Genomic DNA, 12028 nt, shown 5'->3' on the forward strand with positions numbered 1-12028 from the left:
CGACAGCGTGTATCAAAACAACATCCCGCTTCCAGCATCTCCACCGAAAACAAGCGCTCCGCCCTTGTTTCATTGTTGGAACCGGGATGTTGTTTTGATACACGCTCACCGATCTTAAAGTCCACTTCATCACTCTGCGTCAGCGTGAGTACGTCAGTACGAATGCGACGAAAGCACAGAAACAAAACACGATGGAGTCGGGCACATCGGACACGGTGGACTCCACAAACTGGCCACATTACGACGTCCAGTCTCTTATGTGTGTGTGGGGAGAAAGAAGGGTCCAGGTGCAGCTGGAAGCGGCCGCTCCAAACCAAACGGTTTATCTGGAAATCGCCCAGCGTCTCTCTGCGTTGGGGGTCGAGCGCACAGACCAGCAGTGCCGCGAAAAGATGGAGGAGTTGAGGCAGGACTACAAGAAGGCAAAATACAACGAGGGCCAAAGTGGTGCCGACAGGACGACATGGTTCGACGCGTTGGACGCTATTCTAGATAGAGCAGGGCCCAGTAAGGTGATGGGTTCCGCCACGGTGATGCTGCAAGCTCTAACCGACGACACCATCAGAGAGATACTGCAACGAGGTCGAGGTGGGTATACTAAACAAGTAACTTTTGCTACTTGTTGCCCCTGCTTTTCCACTGGCCCACCAACACCACACCACACCACACCACACCGCACCGCCCACTTGTGCCAGGCTTTCCACTACAAGGACCTGGGTAGAGTGGTGCGAAAGTGGTACTAAACGTGGTACTAAAAAGTAAAAAAGTATCCTATCTAGAGGATGTAGTTTTTATAGCGGCCATTTCTTGGGTCAACAGCCTTACACAGGTGTTCTGATTGGAGTAGAGCATTAGTTCTATGCAATCAGACCCAAACTATGGCCACTAAGGACTACAATTGCGTTATCGTTGGCACACACTATAACCACTATTATAATCTATTATAGTGTATTATACGTATCATAGTAATACAATACTTTATAGTGTATTATAATCAGTTATAGTGTATTATAATCAGTTATAATCCATTATAGTGTATTATAATTAAGGATAGTTGTATTGCAAATTTATATTTTATTATAATCACAGGGCCAATTTGTTTCTTACCAATACTTTTGTTTAATGGAAAATGTAGACATGTTTCTGTTGTGCGTTGTGTGGTGTGGTGCTAAAGCTGCAGTCAAAAACGGGATTGACTTACTGTACAAAAGTAATTTTGAGCTACTTTTTACTTTACTTGGGTTAAGTTGCCTACATTTTTATAACAATGTTGTTGTACTTTAATACTCAAGTAAGTACTTTTTCCACCACTGATGTTCTTTGAGCATGGTCTTATCCGCTGCCGCCCCCCGCCCCTTTCCCAAAAACAAGCGTTTCCTCTTTGAGAAAATGAATAGATATTATTCTAACCGTTATTATCTACGCTTGTTTTGTCATTACACATGCAGTCTGTTGCGCTACAACGGGGGTTATATTGACTATACACAGTATAGTACTAAAACTTGAACTCTTCTCTCTGGGGAGAACATGGTAGACCGCAGGTCGCAGTTTAGTATGTGAAACGGCACATGCTGACTCCGTCCGTCTGGATAGTTTGCCACTCTGACATCACGCTCTGGCTTCACTGTGATGTCACACAAACAGAACCCCCTTTATGCCCATATATGGAGTTCCCTGATGTCATCAATATTAAGCTCATATGTAACAGGACTTCATATGGGAATGCCCATATATGGAGGCCACATGCCACACTAACAGAATCCATATATGGCCAAGACAGATGGCCAAGATGGCCCATATCTGTGTGGCAGGTTCTACAGACAAGGATCTCCATGTATGAGCATAAAAGGGTATGATGTCAGATGTCATAGACGTCATAGGACTTTCACATAACTGAGTATGCATGTTTGGGCTCTCACACAGACACAGCATATCTCCATATACAGTACATGGATCTCCGTATATGGGTTCTACAGACCTGGGGTCTCCAATGGGTAACCGGTCCGATATACATCACTGGCCAGATGGCCAAGACATGGCTCAACCTTGCCCTTTAGGTCGACCTGAGGCTTCTTACTAGTTTTATAAAGACAGGGCGATTCCTTCAGCAGCTCTTCCAGTGCACATTACAGATTCTTTCATTCCATACCCAGAGTGCATTGTTCTAAAATATATTAGAAAGTTGACACTTAACACCTTCTAAGCCTGGCCGTACTCCCTCGGACTTCCTACTGGGTCCCATCAGCCACACGTCTATTCCCGGACTTTTGATATAAATTATAATAAAAAAAAAAAAAATCATCGGAAATTCTTCTCTGTGTCTTTTTGGAGCTACCTGAAACGGTTAATATGCTCTGACAGTCATTTTCTGGTGCTGGGTGTGATACTCCTAATATCCAGCAGGCCACGCCGTTGACTCACATTCTGAATGGATGGCTGGCCAGGAGGAGCCTCATCCTCTCCCCAGTGTTGAAACTTAACAAGAAGCTCAAACAAGATGGCTGGTCTTTGTCTCTGTTCGTGGATCGCGGTTTCAATCACGTTCGGGCGCCGCTTCTCTATCGCTCCTTTCCCTGCTTCGCCGCACGTAAACGAATGGAATTGATCTCCCCTCCGCCTCGCCAAAGTAAGATCGCCGACCTCTGCAGGATGAATATGTACGCTGTGTCGAGCACTCCGTTACGTGTTGTTATCATGTGGGCTTTGTTTTTTTAAAACATGTTTGTAAATAAATGGCTTATTTCTTCGGCGCTACCTCTGTTCAGAGGGTTCTGCCGCGGCTTGCAACGTGTTAAGGGAGTAGTTCACCCCCAAAATGACTTTTTCTATTGATTACTCACCTCATGGAGACTTGAGTTCTTTTTTTGTTTGTGTCACATTCCTAAGACAATCATTTGAGGAAACTCTTTGTAGGCCCATTGATTCCGGATGGAGACCCAAATGCATTTAGGTCTCCATCCAGAATCCATGGGGGTACATTTATTATAATCAAATGATTCTCAGGAATGCGACAAAAACACAAATATTATTGAACTCAAGTCTCAATGGGTGAATAATCGATACAATTCTGGGAGTGAACTACTCCTTTAAGTTGTTATTAGAACTACTCCTTTAAGTTCTTATTAGAACATGCTGATAAAATGCTGATATTAATGACATTTAGGTTTATATAGAAGTGAAGTTTTTTTTGTTATCAATTATATATAGAAGTGAAGTTAACAACATATCTCTTAATGCATGTTCTCTCACCCTTTTCACTACTGGCTGGCTTTGAGAAAAATACCCAAATGGGTCCACTTGGTCCCATTTGTACACTCTTGGATATAATCAATCCCTAAGATGTTTTGAAAATGGAAAAATAAGTGTAACCAGTTTAAAACTACATTCATGCCATTCCCAAAACAAACGTGATGACGCTCACTTGTCATGCAAGTTCAGTTCAGCAGAAGCAAAAGAAAAATAAATGTATCTGCATCCTGAGGGGAGCATTAAGCGGGCCAAACATGATGTTTGCGTTGTACCGGCACTGTTCTATAGGTCAAGTATTCCCTGCTGGTTTAATTTGACAATGTTTTTCATTTGACAGACGCTGTGACTGCTGCGAGTTCTACTGATGAGGAGACGAGCAACAGCAGTGACGACAAAACAATATCAGTTACTCCACAACGGAAGAGTAAGATTTCAACATTAATTGCCACTAGGCATAGTGTATGCTGTACTGTAATTGTACTACTACATGACTACAGGTTTTGTAGTGCAGTGCTTCTCAACCTTTTCAGGCCAAAATAATCATATTTTAACTGGGGACCCCCCACCCTGACGAGCACTAAGAGTTGAGGCATTACATTTTGTATAACACGGTTCTATTGTGAAAATAGACAATCTACATGCTAACAATGCCTCGTGTTGTGAGCATGTAGATCGGCTATTTTCACACTTTCTGCCTCTAATATTTGACAATTTGGACAATGTTTAATTTGTCATTTTAGAGGTATTAAAAAGTCCTTAAATTGTCACTTTAGAATTGTGCAGATACCCTCTATACCAGGGGTTCCCAAACTTTTTTGTCTCAGGGCACCCCATAAATATTTTTTTTTTTTATCCGAGGCACCTTATATTTATAGCATATCGTCGTTGTCGGGTGGAAACCTTGTATGTCCAAAAAACAGCCGATCTACAAGCACACAACGCCTTGCATCGCGAGGCGCTGTGTACTTGTAGATCGTCTGTTTTCACTAGTTTTGTGCGACAGTCTTGTATGATGAAGCAGGGCTTTGCTTTACCAAAAGACGTACACATGTGAAACTTGGAGATACGAGGTTTCTGCCCGACAGTAACGATATTTTAGTGATTATGTTGCGAGGAAAACGTTGAGATAATAGCCATTTTGGTTAGAACTGACTGAAAATAACTTTGTACTTCAAGTTTTAAATGATACTAAATATTTTTTCAAGTGTCCAAATAAATTCCAAATATTATCAAATTATCTCGCAGCACCCCTGGACTGCCGTCGCGGCACCCCAGGGTGCCCCGTCACCCACTTTGAAAACCCCTGCTCTATACATGCATGGGGGACAGTTTAAAAGTACAAAATAAAGATTTAATGATAATAATAATAATAATAAACTTTATTTATATAGCGCTTTTTAAGACAAAGTCACAAAGTGCTTGACAGTAAAAACGAAGGTGCAGCAAAGAAAACAAAACAAATCAACAATATCGTTACAGTAACATCATATCAGAAATAGGAAAAGCAAAAATAAGAAGATATAAAAAGCATACAAGGAACAATAAAACCAACGGTGAAATCACATGTGCTAGGGGTTGAAAGCGGCTCTATAAAGGTGGGTTTTTAGCAGTGTTTTAAAACGGGGCAAAGAATCAGCAAGTCTTATATGTTCCGGTAGGGCATTCCAAAGCGTTGGGGCTCTGAAAGAAAAGGCCCGTTCACCTCTTGTAATGTAATTACAGGTAGGAATGATCAGCAGTCCTTTGCCTGAGGATCTAAGAGCACGAGACGGTTCATAGGGGACGAGTAGATCAGATATATAAGAGGGTGCGAGGCCGGACAGGGCCTTGAACGTGATGAGTGAGATTTTAAAGTCTATTCTAAATGAGATAGGTAACCAGTGCAGGGAGGCTAAAATAGGTGTGATGTGGTCAAATTTTCTGGTGCCAGTTAAAAGTCTTGCAGCTGCGTTCTGAATGAGTTGGAGGCGATGAATTGATTTTTTAGAAAGGCAGGAGTAGAGGGAATTGCAGTAGTCTAGGCGTGAATAAATAAATGCATGGATGACCTTTGTCAGATCAGGGGTAGACAGAAAGGGTTTAATTTTAACTATATTCCTGAGATGGTAGAAGGCAATTTGGACAACCTTTTTTATGTGCGTTTCAAGGGAGAGGTCCGAGTCGAGGAATACACCCAGGTTCCTGACTGTGGGTTGTAGGTTGGGTAGCAGTGGCCCGAGGTTATTTATTATGGGAGCTGGGTCTTTGGGCGGGTTAAATACTATAATTTCGCATTTGGTGTTGTTTAATTGGAGAAAGTTAACGGTCATCCAATTTTTTATGTCGGCTAAGCAGGAATGGAGATTGGCAATGGAAAGGTTGTCGTCGGGACTGATGGGTAAGTATAACTGAGTGTCGTCTGCATAGCAGTGGAAGTTAATGTTATGTGCCCGTATAATGTTTCCCAGAGGAAGTAAGTAGAGGGAGAAGAGGATGGGACCTAGAATCGATCCCTGGGGGACGCCACAGTGTAGGTGGGCCTTAGACGAAGTCGACTTGCCGATGCAAACTGAGAAGTGTCTATCGCTCAGATAGGAGTGGAACCATTTAAGGGCGGAACCAGAGATGCCCACACAGTTCTCCAGGCGGTTGATGAGGACAGCGTGGTCAATAGTGTCGAAGGCTGCAGTCAGATCTAAGAGGACAAGAACGGAGGAGTTGCCTAAATCTGCTGCCATGAGGAGGTCGTTTACGACTTTCAGGAGGGCCGTTTCAGTGCTGTGGAGTGCACGAAAACCTGATTGGAATTTCTCGAAGAGATTGTTTCCACTCAGGTAGTCGACCAGCTGGGTGAAAACCACCTTCTCTAGGACTTTCGAGAGGAAGGGAAGCTTAGATATGGGTCTGTAGCTAGTCAGCGAGGACTGATGACTGTTGATCAGGCAGCAACTGTTCTCCGAGAGGAAACGAAGACTTTTAGTACCCCATGGTTGCTATGCTGTTGCTATGCAGAAGAGGAAGCTGATACTGCTTGGCAATTATTCAGTTTGGCTGATTGGTGACTCTTATCATTCCATTACATTGGATTCACTTCCAAAAGGAAGGATTGTGTTGTAGCGACGGCACATTTACCAACGAGTCTGTGGCCTTAAAGGTGATACACCATGCATTTAAAAAGTATTTATGTCATATTGTTTATGTCCCAAAAACGTTTTTCAAAAGGTTTGAGGCTAAATTGCCACTCCTGAATAGAGAGCCTCTCTCATTTTTGAATGGCTCTCAGAGCATTTCAGCTGCAGTACCACCTTTGGCCTGAACTGCGCCACCCCCCCCCCCCCCCCCCCAAAATCTTTTTGAAAAACATTTTGTTTTTGAAAAAAGATTATTTTTTGAAAAAAGTTTTTTTTTATTTTTTTATGACGACGTCACAATCGGCAGATGACGTCACAATCGGCAGCAAATCTGGACAGCCTGTTTTGAGAACCCGTGGAATACTTTTAACCTTCGCCTTTTCAAAACCAGAAAAAGACACAACGGTCAGAAATGGGACTTTGTGAGGATAGAAGGTGCTAGTGGGACCCCAAAAAAAGTAAAATTTCATGGTGTATCACCTTTAAGCTAGATGCAGAATAGACCAAAAGAGAATCTTTAGAGAATTTAAAGAGAATCTTTAAACCAAATCTTTGCTTCTGGGGGTCCCTAGAACAACATATTTTGCGCTGGGGGTCCGTGGCGAAATCCATAACATTTTGGGGGTCCTTGACATGACAAAGTACCACTGATGGCAACATGTTTGTTTTTTTTTTTCCTCAGAAAAGCGTCAGGCGGATTCTACAAATGTCTTCTAAATCCTATCAGTGGTTAAGGAACCCACAACATATGTATTTGACCGCGGACCCCTCATCTCAAAATATTTCGTTCCAGGGACCCCCAGAAGCAAAGATTTTAGTTAAAACAGTTAACTCTAAATGTAGGTCTATTCTGCATCTAGCTTAAAGGAGTTCAATAATATTCTTTTTGTATTTGTCACATTCCTGATTCTAACCCAAATGTATTTGGGTCCCCATCCAGGGCCTATTTTGGGTCCCCATCCAGGGCCATGCATTTGGGTCCCCATCCAGAATCAATGGGGGCAAATTTACTAAAATCATTTTTTACTTAGGAATCTGATGAATACAAAAATATATCATTGAACTCAAGTCTCCATGGTGTGACTAATCAATAGGAAAAAAAAGTCATTTGGGGGGTGAACGACTCCTTTAAGGGCACAGACTCATTGGTGAACGTGCGGTTGCTGCATAGAAAGGGTTGATGTATAAGAGAATTGATTATGTTCTGACCCTAACTGCTCCCGATGTGCAGGTTGGTGCCTTGCATGGTTTCCTCCGCCATCGGTGTATGAATGCAAAAGCACTATCCACCTGTTTCCGCGAGAATTTACTGTAGCATTATCTGTGGGACACTTATGGTTAACAGCAGACAGACAACCTCACATCGCGTCGCAGATGCAACCGTTGTGAGCTTGTAGATCATTCTCGGCTGCGACGCCGGAAACTGCCGCAAACCTGCGCAATGCACGACGGGACGTGGGAAAGTTATGGATATAAATGCACCATTTAATGCCAATCACTTTTGTCTTTATCTATCCAGGGAAAAGACCCCGGAAGGTTGAGGTTGAAGTCTTCAGGCTGAAAGAAAGGTACAGTTCAGTGTCTCTAAAACCTTGATTTTTTTTCTTCTCTAAACTGGATAAAGGCTCATGCATACTCCAGGTGAAGTGATAGCTCTTCACTTTTAGGTGATTAGCCATAACTTTTTTAGGTGATGGCAAGTGGAAGCCATCATACTTCACGGTGAAGTCCTATCACCGTGACCCGCCTCCCTCTGGTCAGTGGTGGAAAAAGTACTCAAGCTTTTTAATTAAGTAAAAGTAACAATACTGCAATGCAGAAATGCTCTGTTACAAGTAAAAGTCTGGAATTCAAAATGTACTTGAGTAAAATCTTGTGAGCTTGTAGATCTGCTATTTTCAAATGGCTGAAATGTATATAGGGTGGAAGTGGTTGATGTGTTTTTTAATAAGGATCCAGATCTACAAAGTAACTAGTAACTAAGGTTTTCAATTAAATGTTGTGGCGTAAAAGTACAATATTTGGATCCGAGATGTAGTGGAGTAAAAAGTGGAAATTGGAAATACTCAAAAGTACAAATACCTAATTGTACTTGATACAGACTACAGTACTCAAGTAAATGTACTTAGTTACTTTACACCACTGCCTATGGTTCATTATGTGCAACCCCTGCCCCGCCCATTCTGACTTCCTGAAGCACGGCAAGGGATTTTTTTGAAGGAAGAGACATTTTCGCAATTCCAAACGACAGATCTGTCGCACCATGGGTGCCAAACTGCAGCCGGAGGTTTGGTAGAATCAGAATGCACTGGAGTCAGTGGAAGCCTGTGGAGCAGCCTGGGAGCAGCTCATGAATAAACACTATATCTGAACAATTGAGACCTTTTTATAACATACTCAGCTCTGGAAAATAAAAGAAGGAATGTCACACATTTGTTTCTGCTTTGTTGATTTTCGTGTCATTTTATAGCAGTATCTAAAGAGCACAAAGTATGTTTCTAAACGTGCCAAGTATCGCAAGACTTTACTGTCTGGGAACTAGGGCATTAACGACTTGTGATTTTTGAAAGTCGACTCGACGCAGTAAAAAGTTGAGTTGAAGTCGACTTTATCGTTTGATGACGTCATCACATCACACACGACCCCCCAATTATTTTGGGTGGTCCCCAGATGATTAACTGAATGTGCAACATTGTTTTCTCACTGAACAGTAAACAAACTGACATAAAGTTTAAGTGTATAGAGGGTATCTTCACATTTCTAAAGTGACAATTTAAGGACGTTTTAATACCTCTAAAATGACAAATTAAACATTGTCCAAATTGTCAAATATATAGAGGCAGAAATTGTGAAAATAGCAGATCTACATGTGAGCATGTAGATCTGCTATTTTCACAATAGAACCGCGTGTTATACCAAATGTAACTCCTCAATTCTTAGTGCTCGTCAGGGTGGGGGTCCCCAGTTAAAATATGATTATTCTGGGGGTTTGCGGCCTGAAAAGGTTGAGAACCACTGTATTGGATCATTCTGTCCTTGACAATAAGCAATCCTACTGTTTGAATCCTGTACAGATGCACACATGGAGCAAAAATTATAGAAAAAAAACTTTGACTTTCGACTTTGTCTGGTGGGAGTCGACTGTGTAATGAAGTCTTGTCGACTTTTTCATTAATGTCCTTCTGGGAACCAAATCTCGCGATACTTCTGAGACAGAAACGATTATTATTTACTGTTATTATTATTTGTATGTACTGAGTCTGTGCACATCAAACGCAAGTGATTGTAAAAATACCTGTGATATGTTTTCTCTTATATTCCTGAACAGATTATATGACAAAGGTCTCAGTCGTTTATAAATGGTGTTTGTTCATGAGCTGGTCTAGATCAGCTCCATCCTCCTATCCTTGAAGCACAGACTTCTGGTGCTGGGCAGCAAACGCAATGGTGGCTGGCTGACCGCGTATCATTAAATGGTAAAACAATATAACGAACGCATGGTGGACATGGCAGTGGTTACTTGTTGTAATGTTTAATGTGAAATACACGATAAAGAGAAAAATGAAAGTGTACTTTTACTGTACTACTATTAGTGTTTGACACAAAAAAAGCAAGACTGGAAATCTCCTTTCAAAGGTGCTGTTTAATTTTCCATTCAGTTGCTGGATTCTAAAATATTTTGGGTTAAGTTACCCAGCAGTGTTTATATGCCACCTGAGGAATGGATTCTAGCGTGAGGCACGCTCCTCCAAAGTAAAGCTTGCACTCGGCTGGGCGTAACTACTACTTCACTTAAGCGAAGACGAGGATGTCCATTGCTCAGAGGAAATACTTGTGAGCACCAAAGGACAACCTGATGCATTTTGCCCACAATGCACAGTTATTAATCCATTTGACCTGAATGCAAATCTGCGTAATTTTAGATTTGAACCATTATTTTATGCTTTAACTATCAAAAAGAGCTTGTAGTTATTGGAATATTCTTTACCCGATTCTATGTCTTCTAAATCCTTCTTCCAAATCAGTGGTTCTCAAACCTTTTCATGTCAAGGACCCCCAAAATTACATGAATATGGCCGCGGACCCCAAATCTCAAAATATGTGCGGCACTCGGTGCAGAGCTGTGAGCTTGTATATCTATTGCTAGATATGCTATTTTTCAAAGCTAAAGCATTACATAATTCGAGGCCTAAATGGGTTAAGTGAAGAAAAGGATGTCCATTGCACAGAGGAACAACTTGAGATGACGATGCATTTTGCACACAATGCAATTTAGAACGGGTACACACTATTGTGTATCATTATTTCATGCTTTAACTATTGAAAAATAGCAGATATACAAGCTCACAACGCGGCACCGACTGCCGCGCTGCGAGCTTGTAGATCTGCTGTTTTTGAAAAATCGTGAAAATTTTAATTTTGACCCGATTCTATAAGTGTCTTTTGAATCCTTCTAAGGTTGTTTGAAAAACCTATGTTTCTATGTGTCAGCAAGTTCACCTCTGGGACAGAGTTATTTTTTGTGTTCAATCTGTGTTTTGAGATATTTTAGTATTTCAGCTTGAATGATGATGCATTTAGCATCATATGAGTCATCATGCTGCATCACATGATGCAAAATGCATCATCATTCATGCTGAAATACTAAAATATCTCAAAACACAGATTGAACAAAAAATAACATAGGATTGTGTTGATCTTGTCCCAAACAACAATAAAATAAGATCTGGTTGTCCCAGAGGTGAACTTGCCCTTTAACTGGAGCTCAGTTAGTCTGTTCTTGAGAGACTGATATGTAAGTGGTTCTCTAACTTTTTCATTTGAAGGACCCCCAAACTGATATGTATTTGGCCACGGACCACCATCTCAAAATATCTAGTTCCAGGGACCACCCAGAAGCAAAATTTGAGTTACAAACGTTCACTTTAAAAATACATATATTCAAAGATTTGCTCACATTTTCACGATTTTTTCAAAAATAGCAGATCTACAAGCTCGCAGCGCGGCACTCGGCCTAAATGGGTTAATTTGTCACTACCGTGCTCAAAATAAACTTGAAACTTTGTACTGTGCTTCCCTTCATCTTCATCCTATTATTATAACTTATATTGTCATAGTTTGAATATGTTGTTGTTTGTGTTTTATGTTACATACTGTATTAGTGTTATGAAGTGTTTTTTGTTTGTTTGAGTTATCTATGTAATGGGTCTGTAATCATTATATATTATAGAGCCTGAGGGCTACAGTATTTTGTGCTTTGCACTTGAGTGAGCAGCACTCGAGCACTGACGTTCATACTCACTGTAACACTCGAGACAACTTAACTGAAACGACAATGTAATGTTTTAAGTATTGCGTCTGGCTTTAATGTTTAAGCAACACGGTGACAGCGATGAACGCCGATGACAGCGTCTCAAATCAGTTGTTGACAAGGCAACGGGCTCTGGCCAGTCAGAGCCAGGCGGGGCATTTCCGCGGGCGGGTCTTGCCAAATGCTATCATCCATGCCTCAAAATCTGATATACACTTGGACAGGGGTGCAATGGATGCTTCACCGTAAACTGGGACATTTGAATGTATTTATGGGGAATGAACAGGAGGGAACAGAGGCCATTTTTCAGGACAACATGTGATGATTGTCTCTTTGGGCATGTCAATCATCCTCACCA

The 12028-nt window shown here is 41.4% G+C and overlaps 1 protein-coding gene across 1 annotated transcript; it reads left to right on the forward strand.

Moving 5' to 3' along the window:
- Positions 1-299: 299 nt before the first annotated feature.
- On the forward strand, positions 300-7974 carry LOC308280597 (uncharacterized protein). The gene is made up of 3 exons (XM_080720932.1): positions 300-588; positions 3587-3673; positions 7879-7974. The coding sequence occupies exons 1-3, from the start codon at positions 393-395 to the stop codon at positions 7953-7955; spliced, it is 360 nt and encodes a 119-aa protein (XP_080577058.1). The 5' UTR covers positions 300-392; the 3' UTR covers positions 7956-7974.
- Positions 7975-12028: the final 4054 nt, after the last annotated feature.

This window comes from Nannobrachium achirus, assembly GCF_963921795.1.
Source record: "Nannobrachium achirus genome assembly, chromosome: 2".
Taxonomy (NCBI): domain Eukaryota; kingdom Metazoa; phylum Chordata; class Actinopteri; order Myctophiformes; family Myctophidae; genus Nannobrachium; species Nannobrachium achirus.